Source organism: Schistocerca americana, chromosome 3 (genome assembly GCF_021461395.2).
Source record: "Schistocerca americana isolate TAMUIC-IGC-003095 chromosome 3, iqSchAmer2.1, whole genome shotgun sequence".
Lineage (NCBI taxonomy): Eukaryota > Metazoa > Arthropoda > Insecta > Orthoptera > Acrididae > Schistocerca > Schistocerca americana.
Window position 1 is genome coordinate 434,342,426 of NC_060121.1, and position 20,475 is coordinate 434,362,900.

At 37.3% G+C, this 20,475-nt stretch overlaps 1 protein-coding gene across 2 annotated transcripts in view; it reads right to left on the reverse strand.

Annotated features, from left to right (window-relative positions):
- LOC124606860 (arf-GAP with coiled-coil, ANK repeat and PH domain-containing protein 2) overlaps nt 1-18,459 on the reverse strand; it is a 147,759-nt gene extending 129,300 nt beyond the window's left edge. For both annotated transcript variants that reach the window (XM_047138943.1, XM_047138942.1), the window contains exons 1-3: nt 18,252-18,459; nt 3,637-3,694; nt 3,502-3,560 (exon numbers count right to left, since the gene is read on the reverse strand). In XM_047138943.1, coding sequence (XP_046994899.1) covers nt 3,502-3,560; nt 3,637-3,694; nt 18,252-18,304 — 170 coding nt within the window. In that variant the 5' untranslated portion in view covers nt 18,305-18,459. The remainder of the gene's footprint in view (nt 1-3,501; nt 3,561-3,636; nt 3,695-18,251) is intronic.
- Between the last annotated feature and the right edge of the window lie 2,016 nt (nt 18,460-20,475).

Below are 20,475 nucleotides of genomic sequence, written 5' to 3' on the forward strand. Positions count from 1 at the left end.
TTTGACAATGCTGTCATTCACCAATTCATTCAGGCTGTCTGCATCCTTGCACTGAAGTCATCTGTGAACTGGCTATTGCTAGAGATTGTAGAACCAAGATACTTTAATTGGATACTCTTGGTAGATTTTCTCCATCAATGTCGATGGTCTCAACTTCCAGAGGATCTGATGTCATGTACACAGTTTTCTTTTTGTCGAGTCACAGGCCATACCATGCAAGTCGATCCTTCCACTCACAGCAAAAATGACATCATCAGTGTACAGAAGTGTCTATGGTAGTGGCATGTGCAGTCCTGCATTACAGAGGAATACATCATCTGTGAAAAGTCTGAGGTTACTATCAATATTGTTTGCAAGGTTGTTAATAAACAACAATGAACAGCAATGTTCTCAACACACTTCTCTTGGAAACAAGTGAAGTCACCTCTGCATTTGTTCGTTACTCTCCATCCTACGTAATATGCTGTGTCCTCCCTCTGAAAAACCCTCAGTCCAATCACAAATTTTGCATTATGCCCTCATAAATTTGCACCTTGCCTTGCCTTGATCCATATCTCTGAAGACTTCATGTGAGAAAACTGTGAGATGGGTATCACATGACATTTTTTGTCATGAGGAGATCATGCTATTCGAGATACTTCACTCTGTTTGAGTTCAGAATATGTTTTAAGATTCCGCAGCAAATTTATGCCAAGTATACTGGATGGTGGTTTTGTGAAGCACTTCTGTTACCCTTCTTGTAGATAGGTGTGACCTGTCCTTTCTTCCAACTGATGGGCACAGGTTTTTTTTCTAAGGGATCCACAGTAGTTTATGGTTAAAAGAGGGGCTAAGTGAGCTGAAATTCGGTATTGAATCTGATAGGAATTTTGCCAGGCTCTAGATATCGCTTTGATTTTAATGATTTCAGTTCAACAACACTGATACTAAAATATATATAACCCTCATCTTTGCAGTGGTGGCAGAATAAAACTGGTGGACTACTTGTACATTTTCCTTTATAAAAGGACAACTGAAAACAGAGATCAGAGTTTCTTCTTTCATCTTGCTACCCTAAATTTCAGTTCCTGTCGCCTTCATGGGTGCCTGGACACCAACTTTGGTTTCTATAATTTGATGTAGTTGGCATTGATGGCAGGAACAGAAAGTAGTTGTGTGTGTGTGTGTGTGTGTGTGTGTGTGTGTGTGTGTGTGTGTGTGTGTGTGTGTGTGTGTGTGTGTGTGTGTGAGAGAGAGAGAGAGAGAGAGAGAGAGAGAGAGAGAGAGAGATGTTGGTCTTCTTTAGAGAGCTTGGTGATTTCATGGCTTGTTGAAAGTACCAGCAACCAAAAGAACACAATGTGGCTCCCCTTTTTAAACAGCTTGCAAGTATAAGCTACTTTTTACCACCCATACCATTAACACAGTCTGTTGTAAGTGATGGAACAAGTTACACACAAGAATCCTCGGTGGAGTGTAGGCAATCATGACGTGGAATTTCGGTGAAGTTGGATGCAGGTGGAATCCAGAAAGTAGTAGTATGAGCCTGCAGGAAGTGGGTGAGGGATGATATCCTCATAAGTCAATAAGAGACTGGGAGGAGAGCAATTAAATTGTCGAGATGTCGTACGGGTTTGGTGCAGTCAACTTATTAAACCAACTTTTTATAGATTGTTTTGTCTTATTTTTGTCTCACTTATTTCTGCCTTCCTTGTATGCTTACATAAATGTTCCAACAGACTGGTGGTCTATAATTCTTGGATAAGGACTCATTAATTGTATAACAATAGAGATTATTACTTTCTGTGGTCCTGTCCTATACAATGTCAACTATTTGTCACAGGGAAACTAAAGGGACTGAAGTAACCATTGACAACCTTCAAAATATAATTATAAGAGAAGAATTATGGGAGCATTCAAACACTTGCAGTGGCTAGCCATTTCCAATGAGATGACAGCTGTCAGTCTGCTCTTCAACAGTTGGTAGAAAGACTGAGAAGGGAGTATAAAATCATTTTCTATAGTACTACGGATGTGGAAAACATTATTTCTCAAACAATAATGTTTAATTTATTTTTGATAAATGCACTCTGAAGTATTCTACTGTGATTTTTTTCTTCAACAATCCTTCAAACATTCCAGTCATGTCTTTGTTTTTGATGTCGTGTGGTGATGACCCACCTTTAGGAATTTTGACAAAGGGTGAGTAGATTTAAGCTGTAAATCAATTTAATAACTTTACAAAGCACGAGAATTTACTGAAATCCACTGTATCAAGCTGTTCCAGCTCAAATATCTGTCCTCACACCCCCAGGAGACCACAGGCAGCAGTGGAGAAATAGGGCAGTCAGGGAGTTGGTCGTAATCTATGCAACCACATGCCCCAGCTGAGATGGCACAGACGGGTAAATGGCACACGTGTGTGATAGAACTAGATCTGAATATGGTGGAATAGGTGCAGCAGGTAGCCTACACTAACTGCACCTGCCTGGACTGAGGGGCACTCACAGGTGACCATGTCCCATGCAGCAGCATTGGAGCAGTCCGCACTATGTCATCATATGCTTTATGCACAGCTCTCGTTACAAATGGGCCACCTGCTTTTGACTTGTGTGTCTGCCCTGAATTCCTTCCTTAGGATCTCCAAGAAAATAATTGATTTTTTTTAACGTTTTGCGTACTGCTAAGAAATTAAAAAGGCTGTTTATTGTTTCTCATTACTTTGCTTAATAAAAATTTATCTAAACTGTCAACATGCTCTGAACAACTGTGTTTCACACTGGTTGTGGCATGCTGGTGGACTACTGATGGTGGTGACACTGGAAAGCTATATTCTCCATGGTCAAGTGCCTCTCCAGTACCACCTCAATGCATTGCTTTACATCTACAGACGGTTGCTTCAGCTCAACATGACTGACAGATGGCAATAGTGATACAACTGATTTTGTAATGGCATGTCATTAAATGTTCACTCAAAAAGTACACAGAGGCCAATTGCTGAAAGCAGGTGTGTGTAGTCACATTATTACTGATAGCTACTACCAAACAAAAATCTGGCCACTGGCAATGGGGTGCGCACATTGGATGGCTACTATAAACATTTTGGTCTTTAGTGATGAATGTTACTGCAGTACTGAAGAAGACATCTCTGTCACAATTATCTTTGCGCCACAACCTTGGTGAGCACACATGGAACAGAATATGAGAAGACCAGTCTTATCTGGACAAGAATTATGTGGAGCCTCACTGCTAGGCAGAGTGGGGGATTCTATGAACCCATAGGAAGTCTACATTTTAAAAGAGGGTTCATCTATGGCTAGCTGCTCATATTCCTCAACGAATGGCTGAACTGGTTATTAAGCTATCTTCAGCAAGGCTCTATAATACAGCTATTTATGATTGTCTCACACATTCATTGTTTTGATCAATATTTTTAACTGTCATTTGTGCAACAAGTATGGACAACTATGTTAATTATAGCATTTAATTAGAAATATAGTCCATTATTTCAGAGTTTCCTACCTTTGTTGTGCAACATAGCTTTTACCAGCATCTATCATTAATCCACACATCTTTAGAACCTGGAAAGAAGAGTGCCTTTTAGTCACAGGAAATTTTTATCACATATGAAGCTATCACTTAATGTGGTGTACTTACCTTATCCAGTCGTTGCTCCAGTTGCTCTATATCAGCTTCTTGCTCTTCGAGTTTTGCCCTGAAACAATGCAAAATAAATAAATGAAAAATTTCATGTGTCAAAAAACTGATATTAAAAAAATGAACGTATATCAAAGGCACTATGTAAAGAGTTCATTTATCAGTCAAAATGTTCTATTTTGCCTGAGTAATATTTCTACAGACATTGTTCAATAACACAGTTTAAAATACTTGCAAGCCTTTTGCTATCAGGCAACCACAGAAAAAGGAGGGAGGGGTTAAGAAGGTACACCACACAGCAAATAATCTGAAAATAAGCAAGTGTTTCACAGCTGAAACATCATCCATACATTTAAAAGTTTTTGGGGCATTATTCCAGGAAAACAGTGATCTATTGAAATTATAACTTGTTTAGTATACAAAGTCTTGGTCACATTTAAGTTGTTAATTTTTATTTATATATGAAGAGTTTCGATCTTCTAATGAGATCATCATCAGAGATCTAGGTTCCTTTACAACAGTAGGAATAGCTTGCGTGGGGTAGGTCTGTCCCTGCTGGTGTGAAGAATACTGTACTAGAGTTTTCCACACAAGCACGGATGGGCCTGCTCCACACAAGCAACTCCTACTGTCATCAAGGAATGTAGATCTGATGATCTTTTGAGAAGACTGAAAACAGTCATCTACAAATAAAAATTAACAACTTCAATATTACCAAGACTGTGTTTACTGAGTAAGATCTATACATTTTCTTATTGGGCTTTAAAACCTGGAACAATACAGATGAAAAGATAACAGAAGTTCAGTAGGCTTACACAAAATTTGATCAGGGCATCTGCAGATATTCAGGGGATCAAATTCATGACCTTTTCATATGTGTTTCATTACCTCTTTAGTTACATCATGACTTCTCAAAACTATGCATGTTACCATAAAAAAATTTTTTTTTATGAACCTGAGAGCTGACTGAAATGAAATCTGACTGTAATAATTATTGTATCACTTAAACTGTATGTCAGCATGAATAACACAATTACGTATGACTTTTAACAGTAACATGAAAAGGATCGTTGCTACTCAACATACAGTGGAGATGCTGAGTCACAGATAGGCACAATGTTCAGCCAATGTGTGTGTGAGCTGCATTTGCTCACATGCGTGCCCCTAAGTTTTTTAACGAAGGCAATGTTGGCTGACAGCTCACTATCTGACAGTATTTTTGTTGTACCTATCTGCAACTCAACACAACTGCTATATGGTATGTAGCAACTGTCCTTTTCATAATACTGTTACATTCCATCCTGGATTTTCCATTATGTATGACTTTTAGTATACCATTCACCAAATGCTATCAAAACATTAAACTCTCGCATAGGACGGATATGACTATTTTCTGATATATTTATCATCATATAAATTAAAATACAAATTGAAAACATAGTAATGTAGTAAAAACTTACAATTTCCATTAAGACAATTTAACAATTTTGAAGGTAAAAAATTTATATCAAATATTAAACTTCACAGTACAAGATTTATTGTTTAAGTTTCTTAGCTAAAACTTGAAATTTCATCTAAAACTTCAGCATGTTCTTTTGCCTTTTCAGTGGTTATTCTTTTTTTTAATTTCTGAATTCTTTTATTTCTTGAATTACTGTGCTTTTAAGATTGGCCACTTCATTTTAATCGGATTTCTTCTTTTTTAAGGCTTCTACGTTTTTCATGAGGCATTCTTCACAGTTAGTATCATTAATTTTGTAATATCCACATTCAGTCATTTCTCACTATTGAATTAACCACCTAATGACTGTATTGCATTGTAAACACTTCTTTCTGCAACAATTGTATCTTCTTCTAAGCTTTCAATCAAAACTTTTTTTCTTAAAAGAAAAGTGTTTTTCAACTACATCGTTTCTATGAAACATGCATAACAGCTTCTGCACAAACTTGATGAAGTCATGCTCATACTGTGCAATAAATTTGTCAGAAAGTGATCAAGTTTGTCCTTCTTAGGATCGAACTGGTCAGTTGTCACAAAATTTAAAGTATTCTCTCTTCACTATGTCAGCTGTTAATACAGTAACCTTTTTTATTTATTTTTTTCCATAAATTCTTTGATTGCAATTTTCACTTTAGAATTTCTCAAAATGAACTTCAGATGATAAACATGAGCCACTTTGAGTACTTTAATTTCAGCAGTTTTTAGATACACACTTCGCAAAATAAATGTGCACTTATTTCTGAAATAAGTATATACTTTTCCATGTAGTCCTTGCTAGCAGCTTTGGCGCCAAATTCAGTACCTACATAGTGACTTGTTTTATGACTATGTGCTTTTATAACAACAAGAGCAAGTAACTTGCTAGAATTTGTCACCACTTCCATAACAGTTTTCTTTCTGAACTGAGAATCTTTCTGAACTGAGAAGCAATGCTATACATCAAACAGAACAAATCTTTGTACAACAAGAGGAAGCAGGAGTCATTTGGCTGATACTTAGTTAAAACACCTCGAGGTCAACTGATAATGATGCAAGAAATTCAAGTCTTGCCCAAAGGAATTTACTTCCTAAGTGATGTTTAATTTTTTTCAAAGTTTCTTTTTTCAGTTGGTCTTTTACGTACTTCAGCAACAGACTTCTTCAAATGTGGAATAAGTTCAAGTGCTTTCTTCACGACTTCAATATTTCCAATCCATTCTACAGAACAAAATATGACATTAAACTTGGAAAATCCAGTGGTGTTTGAGAAGGCTGCCCTCCTCTAAGGAAAATCCTTCATAAACTACCAGATCATCCTAAGAAACTCATCAACATTCCAACCACTTTTATTATGAGCAGTTTTTAAGGCTCCATCCATTACATGAAATGAAGCAAGTGCCACAATGATAGATTTGTAATTGATTATATTCTTCTATGATTAGAAATGCTTACAAATTGTGCAACATTTTCAACTTCACATTTGGCCCAGCCACTAAAATTTGAATTATAGTCTTAGGTGACATATTCAAAATATTCATACCCCCCAGGAAATTGACTGTGACTCAGAAGATGTGGCAAAACTAAAAAACAAATATGTTTAGTATCTTGTAGATATAGACTGATTTTGTTCATTCCAGAAACGAACCACAGATCCATCTATCCTTTAGGACAACTTTGTTTGGACTCTCATTATACAACACATGAAAGAATTCCACTTCCCTGACTTTCTTAGCTAGGAGATTCTAGAAATGAGGGCCAAGTAACTGTATTTTTTGGGAATTATGTTCTCAAGAAACATAATGTGGAATATGTCTATTGTGTTTCCAGAACTTCTTACTGGTGGCTGAGATACGACTTTATTCATAGCCCACATAATGTCAGATTTTATCATCTCACAAATAACTAAATAAATGTTTCAATGAGTTTGGTTTGGAACTCTTTTCAACTGAAGTTTCAGAGGTTGTAGGAGGAGCAAGTGATTGTAATTTGTTACTGCCATTCAAATTCTGTTCAGAAGAAACTTGTGACTGTGCTGGAACTACTACTACTACTACTACTACTACTACTACTACTACTACAGCAAAAGACAAGTTGTTTTGTTGCCTTGAAACTAATGAATGAACCAACACTGGCTGTGTTTTTACACATGAAATGCCACTGGCACTAATGTCAAAGTCACATTTACACAAAATGTTCAACAGGTGCCAAGTTATAGCCTGCAAGTAGTACCAATATGGAATAGGAAATGTTTTGGTTAGCAAGAAATCGATTTTACTCTGAAAAGCCTTAACACCTTTAAAATGGGATTAAAATCACAATAGTTTTATATTTATTATTAAAAACCTTTAAGGAAATGTGTTTCCAAAGAAAGATGTGGACTAAATAGATTTAAACAGAAGTGAGAGGGAACCACAGCAACAGAGCTTTTGGTAACATGGCTTGCACAGATGGACACTTTAGTCTCCTGCACATAAAGACTTTTGAGTTCTGGTGAACCTTTATATATAATTTTGTATTAAATGGGCTGCTAGATACAACATTTTTGGGGGTAGCTCTAACTCGCTACTCCCTTATAAAGCCAAGTCTGACCGACAGACAAAAATTCACAACCACCCACTCCATTTCATTACCTTTGCATTACTGTCACGACCACTTGTTTATTTTCATTACTTTCATGATCTGTAGACCCTCTGGTGATAAAGGGAGAGTAAGGAACACTTACATGGACTCTAAAGAGGATACGCATGAAGTATTACACAGAATAGAAAAGCACAGAGAAAGTGAAAAAGCCACTGTGATAACAGATATGAAGGCAAAATTCTGGTAAATTTAATTGAAACAGTAGGAAAGTTGTCAACTAATACAACTGTTGGTACGTGACACTCTCATGATGGCTGTTTAATCTTGACTGAAGGATGTCACAGGATTCACATTAACAGATAAAGTTCAGATGCATGCAATGTTTAAGCATTTTCATTTAAAATTTGGACAGTGTTGCAGATGCGAACTGTGATTTCACTAGTTCATTGGCACTCTGCATCAACACACCAACATTTAGTAGTGTTTATTAATTGATGACATAAAGGCTATACATGAATCTGTGATAATATTCAGCATTTTTTTGTGTAACTATCCACCTTTATTGCACATTATTATGTAATTCACAATACAACTAGTTTTGGTTTACTCCCATCATCAGATTTGTTCAAAATGGAAAAACACTTAGGCCTATATAAAAGTAAACTATATGAATATGCATTTGCATACACTACTGATAACAACTGACCACCCTTGCCAAACACTGACTAATATCACACGAACATTCATTCAGTGCACATTAATCTGTGATTTCTGTCACCAACAAAAGCTTTGGAAAAATTAAGAACAGTGTGAGAAGTAATTATGCATGCTTGAAAATTGAGTTTACAAAATTACTCGTCCTTAATACTGGAGTGGTTACAAGGTGTATGCTGAAAGTAATCTGCACTTGAGAGAGAGAAATGTGCACTCCTGGCATAATTTACAAATTGTCTTCAGTAACCGATGGAATGAATGCTGACTACAGCTATATCCACCCAAATGAATGAAACTTCAACAAAGTTAATTGTTAGTCAATAGATGGGAAGGGTGTTTTTTTTATTTTTTATTATTCTTAGAATAATGGGAGATTGATAACAACAAGAATAGTCTGGAAGCACAGAACATAACTTTTCTTAGCACAATATCAATGAGATCTAAAATTCCTATCTTTGACAACTTGTATTTGTGGTCACTGACTGAATTTAATTAAAAGTACGTAGCTATTTTATGGAATGGAACTGCAATACATTTTACAGTGGAAGAACTGACATCTGTGTATGATGCCTGTTGGGTGTTCTTACAGATCAGTATCAGAACTCTATAGTTTTGCACATAAAAGGTTTTTCTTCAAAGCAGACAAATCCTGTGTTATTCTTTTGTTTGTTTCAGATTCGATTCCACTTCCACTACTCTTTCCATCCCTAAATTGCTTGTATGGCTCATGGATTCCAGAAATGAGCATAATGCAGTTAATGAAGGCCCTAGTAACAGATTGGTATGAAGTGCAGCCTAAGATTTACGTTAGAATGTCATAAGATAGTTTTGTTGAGAGTTGGAAAAGCTAAAGAATGTGTTGCGACAAGGTATGGTGTTGGTTCAAATGAAGAGTGTGGACATGGTCTTGTCTGCAACATAGTCACAGGTCCAATTTCATTGTGAGTTGGCAAAATGGCATCAAAGGCTTCAGTTAAACCAATTAGGTTATATTATTTCTCATAGTTATATGATAAGAGGTGGATCTTCCTATTGAAACATTTGGCACCCACAGTGACGTAAGAACTTCACTCTAGCTGTAACACACTGAAAAAACAAATATTAGGTACAATTCAGTAAAACTACCTTCCTTCCATTGTTAAAAACAAAATATCTACAGCATTTGAGATGAAAACATGATGGCTAAACAAAAATTAAATATCTAAATGTAAGACAGGCTTGGTAAAAAACGAGTCATTCTAGAGTGTTGAGAGTTGTTTCACAGAAAATAGTGAAGGTTTTGATATAGCTCATCAGCCATGAGCTGTACCAGTATGAACAAGCCAGCTATTCACCAGTACCACATGATCACTATACTGTCAACCAAACTGTGGCCTTTCAATCTAACCTATATCTTGGGATATACTGCAGATCAGTCTGTCACCACGACCTATATTCCAAAAAATTATATAGATGCGAAAAATAAAATTGAAAAATAAAAACATAAATAAAAAATTGTTAGTGTTCTGTTATCTTCCAATTAGTGGGTCTATTACGTCACACAACCACAACACCATTAACTTATGCCACAGGGTGAAGCCGACACCCAGTACTGTAGGTTCAGCTGACCCATCTGACGTATTTGACAAAAAGCAATCACTTGCCCGATGTGGTACCAACAAAAAATTAGAGAAAGTTCACATCATCATCTACTTATTACCATTACTAATACTATGACATCAGGATGGGAAACTGAATCCTGTGAACAGGTTGATGAGCCATTGTGGCACACGAAGCAGGTGAGAATGTTGACAAAGTATTTGAAAAAGGTGATTAAAATGTGACAAAATTTTTAAACAAACAGGAGTGGCACAAATGAAGTGTTTTCATTTCTGATAATCATCTACCAAAAACACAGGTAAGATGATAATATATTTTTATATTATGCTTCTGGATGGGATATGGCATTTTTTTCATACATATTTATTAAAATATGTAGGTACATTGGTAATTCAATACTGGTAATCTTAATTCACTAACAAAATCTACAGCACATTTTCATAACTACCTAATGACATTCCACAGTTCAGTACTGGAAAAACATCAACGAAATATTTTTGGATTAGGCCTACTGTTTCTAAGAAATATTAGCCAAAAATGAAGTAATCATGCTGCACATTTTTCCTCAAGATTTTTGTGAACCTAACAATTTGTGAGTATGTGCAGAGAAAGAAAATGGGGGGTATTGTGCCAAATTATATCTCATACTCAAAGCACTTTTTAAAAATCGTTTGGGCATCGCTGCCTCGTCTTCTACTAATGTGTGCTTCAAAATGGAATATCTTCTCCCCGTGTCCACACTTTCAAGGGATAATATAAGAGAAGCCTTAACAAGTTTTAACATTTGGATATTTTAACTATGTGCGATGGGTGTTTTGGAGATACGTAACTGTCAATACCATTGTGATCTAAAGCTGGGCCATATTTTTCAAACTGTACAACCTTTCAGTCGTCTAATTAGTAAACTTGCTAGACATCAAAAGGCAGCATTGTTAAAACCTTTAACATGACACTGCAGCTTCCCCTCTTTATTCTTTGTTTGTTGACTAAAAACTTAAAACTTTTCAGTGACTTACTTGATAAATCATGTCTCTATAATGTTTGCAAGCTACTACATAATGTTTTTTGGATTCTTTAGAAATCACAACTTGTCACATTCTTCCAGTTCGCTAAACTCTTTGGTTACTTGTCCACAACAACTTGTCATTGAAGAGGAAGCAGATTGTCCCAATGCAAAGATTTTGTTATGAAGAACATCATAAATGCTCTGAATTTTGCACAAAGTAGAAACCTTCAAAACACAAGCCAAAAAGATTTGAAGTATGTTTTCTATTTCTGTATGGAACTTGGAAATCAAATGTATTTGGCTTTGAAAATGTGTGAAATTACTGAATAGTTCCACAAAAGAACGTAGGGAATGAAGTTCTGCCTTCGGTGAAGATTTTTTTAAAGCATTCACAATGGCTTTGTAAGATTTGGACTGAACAGTAGCAGAATTATTTTTCAGATGTGCATACTTAAGGAAGTAAAACCAAATACTATCCTATTGTTAGGAAATCGTGTTGGCAGAAGGTGCTACAGTACTCCACCTTATGGTTGTATGCCGCAAAAACTTGTGGTGTGGAATGTAAAACTCAGACTGAATTCCTTCAAATTCTTCCCAGAAAACGGGTCGACAGAAGCGTCCGATCCCAAGCGTCGGCTTTGACCCGTGACGTAAGGGTGTTGTGTGTGACGTCATGACGGCTCGGTTTGTGAGTGTGGCGTGTTTGTAGATGTCGTCGTGTTGTGGTTTGTTGTGCTCTTTGGTGGTATGTTCAGGGTTTTCGTTTGTGTGGTGTAATGGGTTCAGTTTGCTTTTGCCCATTATCAAGAATTGTTAGAGTGTCGGCTGTGTTTGTAGTGGAATTCGTTTCAGTGGGTTAACGATTTTGTGTGAAGGTTAAATTAGTGTTGTTCACTGTATGTCATGCGGTAATTTTAGTAAAATTAATCGGCTGCTGTTTTTGTTCAGGAATGGATATGACGGATAAAACTAACACTGCGCAGGTCAAGGGAAGTGTTTGATACCAATGTGTGGCTGTGTATGTTAGTATTGCTATCGGGAGATGTTTTTGAACTATATAAGCCAAGGGAAGTGTTCGATTCTAATTTATGGGATCGGAAGCTGCTGTTGAGCTATATAGACCAAGGGAAGTATCCGATCCCAGATGATATTGTGTTTAGTGGTATTTGGGGAGTTTTGTGATGTCGGTGTTTTTCGTCATTTTGTGTGGTTTTGTGTGCGGGAGGGTGTCTAAATTTGTTTATATTTAGTTTGCCCCCACCCAAAAACACCCCATTTCCCGCGTTTGTCCCGTTAGTGTCGTTAGGCTTTTTGTGGAAAGTGTGCCGTCCTCATAATGTGTGCGTACCGACTTTATATGCGCCATATTGGAATCGTGGTTTATGGTCGTTTCCGCCATATTTGTGCCGTCATGGGTCAAAGCAGACGGGCGGGATCGGACGCTTCCGTATTTCCCAGAAAACAGGCTAACCACTGAAACAATGGTAAATATTGATGAGAACTTCAGATGCTTCTTCACCTGAACACTCCATGGCCTTTACATAGGCATTACACATCATACGAATATTGCAAGTTCTGGAGTTTATAAGTTGTCTGCCTTGGGTCTACTTAACTATCTTAAAAGACTAAACACTTTTTTATTGACATTTGGTCTGCTGATCCTCACATGAGGCATTTATCTAGGGACAGGTTGGCTTCAGAAAGTGCTTCACATGTTTCACCACTTGCTTTGCCAATAATTACGTAACACCAAATGTGACCAAAACATAATGGTTGCTTGTAATTATTTTCTATCTTTAACACTGGTAGTTTCATCAGAACTGAGGTTGTAAGATGATGAACATGCATTTTTTAGTGTATGTTCTGGAAATATGGTGCCAGTCCATCAGTTATTAGAAATCCTTCTTTGACACAAGTGAAAAATGTTCAGGAACACTATCATCTAAAAAATGTTACAAATATCATCTGACAAATCCATACAGAGTAATTCGAATTCACTGGTTTAATTGTCCAAATCTATTCCGTTGTAGCGGAACTATTCTTGGGTCTTAACACGGGTACTGCTGTCACACATACTGCATATGTATGACAAACAGCAGTGAGAGTTAGCAACCCATAAAAGTGCTGCATCAAAGTTCTCAAAGCAGTGATAAGTCTTGCGAACTACTCATGGTACAAGGAAAAAATATACATAACAAAATCAGAGTTACAGAAACTTGGTCACTGTTCAGCACATATACAAATTTCTCCAACTCTCCACGGTTACAAACTTCTGATACAGACTTTGCAAGTAATACAAGGGCCATTTCAAAAGTCCCGTACACTGCCCACATGCAACTGTTATAGTGATGTGATCAAGTTTAAATTCATGTAAATTGTGAGTGAGACTTTAGGCATTATGTTTGTGATGGGTGTGTGGGAACAGTGTGGTGGGTATAGCACAGCATCATGGTCGTCTGTTTCCATGGAGGTCGGTTAAGCACTGAAGATAACCCAAGAAGTGGAAGCCCATCAACTGCAACAGACGGAAATACGGAAGCGTCCGATCCCGCCCGTCTGCTTTGACCCATGACGTCACAAATATGGCGGAAACGACCATAAACCACGATTCCAACATGGCGCATATAAAGTCGTTACGTACACATTATGAGGACGAAAATACATCGAAAAACAAACACACACACGTTCCACAAAACGCCTAATGATACTAACGGGACAAGTGCGGGAAATAGGGGTTTTTTGGGTGGGGACAAACTAAATACAAACAAATTTAGACACCCACCCCCATACAAAACCATGCAAAAAAAAAGCGACATCACAAAACTCCCCAAATATACAAATAAACACATATTATCTGGAATCGGACACTTCCCTTGAACTATATAGCTCAACAGCAGCTCCTGATCTCATAAATTGGGATCGAACACTTCCCTTGACCTATATAGCTCAACAGCAGCTCCCAATCCCATAAATTAGGACCTAACACTTCCCTTGACCTATAGGCCATAGCTCAAAAACATCTCCCGATACCAATACCAACATTCACAGCCACACACTGGGATCGAACACTTCCCTTGACCTGTTATCCTTACGACATCTCCACATACAGCCGTCCATGGTCCGAGACACCGAAACTTTAAGTAAGCCTCATTTCTTCACTACATACTGAACACTTCATGACTTCATCCAAAAATCCGAATAGTGAGAAGAAATTTTATTAGAGACAACGCACTGTCCCCCATCATAGCCGACAACCGAAAACTGTTGACCCTGTCAGTCATATCCATACCTACCAAAGACATAAAAAAAGTAATTTACCAAAATTCACACACGACGCCACACTCGCAAACTAAACCAAAAATATCACCTAACACACCACCAGAGAGCACCACCGATCGCATCAAAACGACACCTAAAAACACTGCCACTCTCACAAACTAAATTCCGCACTGTCGTGACATTACACACCACAACAGCCTTACGTCACGGGTCAAAGCCGACTGGTGGGATCGGACGCTTCAGTTGACCCCAACAGACAACACCTCAGAAGTTACTGTTAGTGATACTTTGAGAGAAGATCAACAAAAGACAAGTGAGGAACTTGCATATGACGACATAATGTCTGTCACTTCAGTTTGCAGAATCATAACTGGAAAGTTAAAGATACGAAAAGCTGCTGCCAGATGGGTTCCACAGGATTTGAGTGAAGAGTAGAAAGTAGGTTGCAGAAGAATTGCTTCAACTTTATCTAATAGAAGGAGAGCACTTTTTGAAAAGGACTGTTGTGCTTTATGAAACCTGAATACAAGATTTTGAGCCCAAACTGAAGTTTCAATCTCCGTCAACACAATGGAAAAGTTCAGACTCTCTACTCCTGGAAAATTGTGCCTCCACCAAAAAAAGATGAAACTGATGATGATCTCTGGGTATGACATAAATGTAGTCATAGCTACAAATAGGGTGCCCCAGGGGATGTCTGTTTCTGCTTTGTCAAAGAAGACCTGAAATGCTTCCAGCTGGTGTCCTCATTTTGCATGATAATTCAAGACCTCATAGTGCTCTATCAGTGAGATAAGTTCTTGACAAATATGGATGGTAAATACTCCCACTCCCCCATCACCACACCATACAGTCCTGATACGAGCCCACCAGCTCTGATTTGTTTTCCAAATCGAAGGAACAACTCCATGGATAAGGTTTTGATCCAACTGATGAAGCTTCCAGTGAGATGACCCACGTAATTAGCCAGATCTAGAATGAAGGTGTCCTGTCAGGAATAAAGAAGTAATCAGTAAACTGTCATAAACAAGAATGGAGGGTATATTGAAGGCTCATGAAGGTGTTTTGTAAAACAAGTTTTTTTTCTTCAGTTCTATCATGCGAAACTTTTGAAACAACCTTCATACCTTCATGGACTCAGTGTACTTTCATGTAACTACATGGAACTACAACAAATTCAGCAAGAAAGTAAATACAAACTGAACATAAAAATCTTATTACGGCAGCCAGATAGATAAACAGTTAACTAAAAGTCACACTGATGATGATGTAAAGGCTGGAGAAGGAACACATTTTATTTTTCAAGAATATCGATGAATATTTCCAGTCAAGCACTACTGGAAGTAAACAACTGCTGTTCAACAGAGATTTTCACAAACAGCTGGTCCAAAGTTAGTGAAACAGATAAAAACTGAAAACCATATTTGTCAGTCCCTTAGAACAGGAGATTAGGGTTTAACAACTCAATGACAAAAAAGTCATTAGGAACTGTGCATAAAATAATATTGGACAGAAAGTGCATAAGAAATTAGCCATGGTCTCTCCAAACATATGAAATTACCCATGGTCTCTACAAACAAACAATCTCATCAATCACTGAAGGTAGGCTTCCTATACATCCAGGATTAACCTGGACAGTCCTGTCCAGGGTTGCTAAAATGTCTGGGGTTCAAGAGTTTTATGACTGGCAAGTAAGACTTTTTTTTTAAATATAAATCTTACACCTATAAGTCTATATGTTTGAAATCACATTTTTAAACATTCTTTTAAAGGCGTGCCTCCTTCGGCCAACCTTGAGGCAAGCACTGACATCGACGGGTAGGTGTGGCTATTGGTTCCACAACAAGTTTTCACTTCACCATTTGGTAACTCAACAGGGGCAGAGTGTTCATGTTGTTTTTGTGTGTTAAGTAACTTGTCATATGTTTTTGTAAGTAACTCGTCTATATGTTTTTGATCATTCTCTCTCTCTGTGTTTTTTTTCCCCCCAATGAGTAAAAGTGTCTGTGTACTTAATGTTAACATGCAATAGGAACAAAAAAATTTTGAATCTATGCAATAACAGTAACAATGAAAATATTATTCACTATAAAGCGTAGCTGTTGAGTCTAAGATAGAGACAACAAAAAGACGTCACACACACACACACACACACACAAGCGCGCGCGCGCACACACACACACACACACACACACACACACACACACACACACACACAAAACTGCTGTGTCTGGCTGCCAAGGCTTTTTTCACACTATATCAGCCCTAATGGAAAATATTCTGTTGCCCATCAAGGAAACAGTGATACTAAAGACTAGATGAAAACAGTCAAACAAAGGAAAGCTATTAATGCTACTGCTTTATTCAAAGCTAAAGATGGAAATAGCAGTGATCTGGAGTGTGCTGTTTCAAGAGGCTACATTTTCACACCACACTGCTAAACACGAACTCTGTATCTGAAAAACGTCTTGTCTAGTGAAAAATACAAATGTCTAAATAAAGTCTGTGATTAAACAAACTGTATCTTGCAGTTTTAATTCTTATAACATCAGGCAATGCCACAGTTCAATGTGTCATAACAAATATTTTAGGAGGAAGGTGGTGGTTACTATTGCACTTTAGCCCAGTTTACACGACAATGTCAGTGGCACATCTGATGTCATATTTCATTCCACAGAACTCGGCATATCTGTATCCTTTGTTATTCAGCTTTCATTAGTCAACTGTTTCACGTTATTAGTCTGATATTAATTGGGCACACTATATATACAATTAACATAATTATAAAAGCCGAAGATTCTTAACTCTTTCGTTAACATGGTGCTCCTTAGGGAAAAAAGATGGAAACTGTGATATTGTGGGACAATACAATATATTGATTAGAAACTGCAATTGTCTCCTCTAGTCTATAGATAACCTTCGCATTTTCGAAATTAATAAAAAGAGAAAGGTGAAAGAAGTATAAACATATTATATTGATGCCTATCAATTTGTTTTATCATATTATTCACCGTGAAAGGTATGCTAAGACTAGGTGACATGCATATATTAACAAGACAGATGATTCAGTCATGATTCTCCATAATGCATATTCGTTCTGACTTCTACCCCATCAACAAAACGAAGACAAGTAAAATAACACTCATATTTCGTTCAGCATGGAGCACTGAAACTACTCCCTGTTTCTCCCTGTGACACTGGCAGACTAATAAAGATTCTTGGCTGCACAAGCTGCGATAACGTTTTCGGGGCGCTTGATATTTTGGTGCCTTTATTGGTATATTAAATGTCCGGTCAATACCTAAGAAAACTTTCAGTGTGTGCTCCAACGGTTGATCGACGAATGATAGGGGGAAATGTTAAACAACGTTGTTTCTTTACAACTGGGTAACTCAACTGGAACTTTTTCAACTCTGAACTGTATCTACTCACCCACAGCGTCATAAGGTAGGTTGTTCAAAACGAATTCACATGGGGGCTGGGGGTAAATTATTTCTGTTCAATTCACAATGAATATGTTATTGTTGGTATTTTACAACACACGTTTGAGAATAACATATAGCTGGGAAGTAATACCACTAAAAACGCCACCTACACGAAAACTGATCGGGCTGTAAAATCGCACCGCTACAGGGAAAACAGTAACACAGTGTGGGATACACAAATAAATAACGTTAAAATGTTTTGAAAATTACAAACTCTGTGAAAATAGTCCATCGATTTGTTCTTATTTTCCTCCTCATGTCTCAATAACGACGATACAATAAAGTGTCACTTTGCGCAAATATGAGATAGCGAATGAACAAATGCAAAATGTCAACTGTCCGCTGCAGCGACTGAGGCATTATGGTTCGCTAATCAATGTTATCAGTATACTGCTGATATGAAAATGTGAGGTTGCTGATAAAGAATATATAAGCGTCGAAAAGAACTCAAATGTCAGGTGGTTTTTCTCACCGAAAACGTGGAGAGTCCCGCAAGCACTCCTCAATTTCAATAATCGCTTCCATGTCGAATACAGCGATCAAAGAAAGCCAACACAAAACTTCAAACTATCAATGAACGCACTCTTCCAACAATTACTGACAGTGTCTCATTTTCTTGTGAATGAATCATCATGTAAGTCAAAACAAATTTGTTTGAAGTGTCATTTCACGTAGTTACACCACACGCTCACAGATGGCACACCTTCTACAAATACGTGTAACTTACCGTCCAAAGATTAAAACATGTAGCCAGTGATCTCTGCAAGTAGCACTCGAGTATGACCGTGACTCGAGCGTTGAAAATTAACAAGACACACTACACTAGAGACTCTATTTGAAACAGTACATGAATTCAACTGTCGTCTAGTGAAATTTGATCAAAAGCGTTTCCTATTAAAGAATGATACCATATATCTCGTTGCCCCTCCATATGCCACATCAGTGTAAGAATGTATGGTTCCTTTCGTCAGGGTAAAGGCCAATTCACATCTCACGTCCGTCAAAATGTTCCACAATGCTTTTCAAATAGCAACATCCACACAGGATGTCAAAGAACCGACACGTCACGTCAAAGTTTCTCGGGAAGAAAGTTATAACGGCGTCGTCGTCTGATAAATTGGAATTTTTGCTGCGCTCACTCATGCAACAGCAATGGATTTTATGCTTTTGTATCTTTTTAATTTTTATTATTGTCAGTGTGTTTTGTTTTCGTGGAAAACTGGACATGTTCCACGATGATTTGGATATTTTTTCCAATAAATCTTCTTCCACATGTGAGGTCAGATATCTAAAAGTGCGACATTATTTAGGTTTTATAGTAACGGAACAGAGCTGACCCCACGCTGAGCATAAGTAAAAACATTAGTTGAGAAATCAATTTTCACTAAGTATCGTTTTAAGTTAAAAAGTCAGCTCTAATGATGGAGGAAAATACTGTTGTCTGTTACGTTATTGGTTACATGTAAAACCATAATGGATAAACAAGTACTTTTCATTCCCTTACAAACATAGTTTGGTATGATTGATTGTATATATTTTCGCCAACAAATGTATGCCACTTGTCTGAAATGTTGTTTGACTTCTCAGCTCTTTACCACACAAACCTGATGAAAAACATGGGTTATGAAGTGTGCTTTGGCCCTTAATAAACTTCACTGTTGTTATTTATAACCTCACTATCAGCTTTTGGTACTGGTTCAAGCGAACTAACGTAACACGACATGACATGACGAGACAGACAGTGAGAGTACTCTCTTACGTGACGACGCCTTGATGTGACAATGTCTTGTCGAAACTGTGTTTAGTTAAACTACAGATCAGAATTTTCTACCGTATGTACTTGAAATTGCAGAGATAATGCCACTGATAGCCAAAAATAGAAAGATGACATACATAAAGTACAGGTATTAGTGAGTGATACTTTATCAACGCATTAATGTATTATGTAATAAATGCAAGATATCCTTAATAATTGGTAGTATTCATTGCAATATTTGTCCTATACAGAAGTCAACAAATGGTTTCTACAGACAAAATGTTCATTATCAGGTTGTAAAACTTAACTCATGGGGTTAAAACGCTAAAAAGGCTATCAGCACAATAGTAGCATTTACAAAATAAAATGGAATAAAAAACACATTGGACTACATGTCCACCTCTTACATTAAAATTGCCAACCTCTGTCAGTGGCCATCCCATCTCACACTGCACATTGAACCGGGTGTGTCCTGCTTATCTGCTATGGGCACCAAGAGTCCAGGTGACTCTTCTGCAGAGGTTTGGGAGACACGTGAACTGATATGTCCGTTACATTAGAGGATGAGCACAGCTATTGGATCAAGCACAATGCTGTTCTATTATTCACATACATTTTCCTTGTTTCAAAATATTTGGACGTCAGCTTACGGCTAGTTTATCAATGAATCATTACAAATTTATGGTTATGTATCTACCTTAAATTAATTCTGCAAAGTATTTGAGAAATCTCATTCCATTGTCATTACCATGCACATTCAGAATACTGACATTTTTCTTTTCATGAGTGGCGATCTCCTATCTTTCCAACAAGTCGAGTTTCCTTCCTTTCTCTTCTAAGTGCAAGAGATCTAAGCTTTCACATTTTTCCTTAAGGGGATGATGGCCTGTTTGCTATACATGATTCTCAACAGCTGATTTATCATTATTAAACAGTCTGA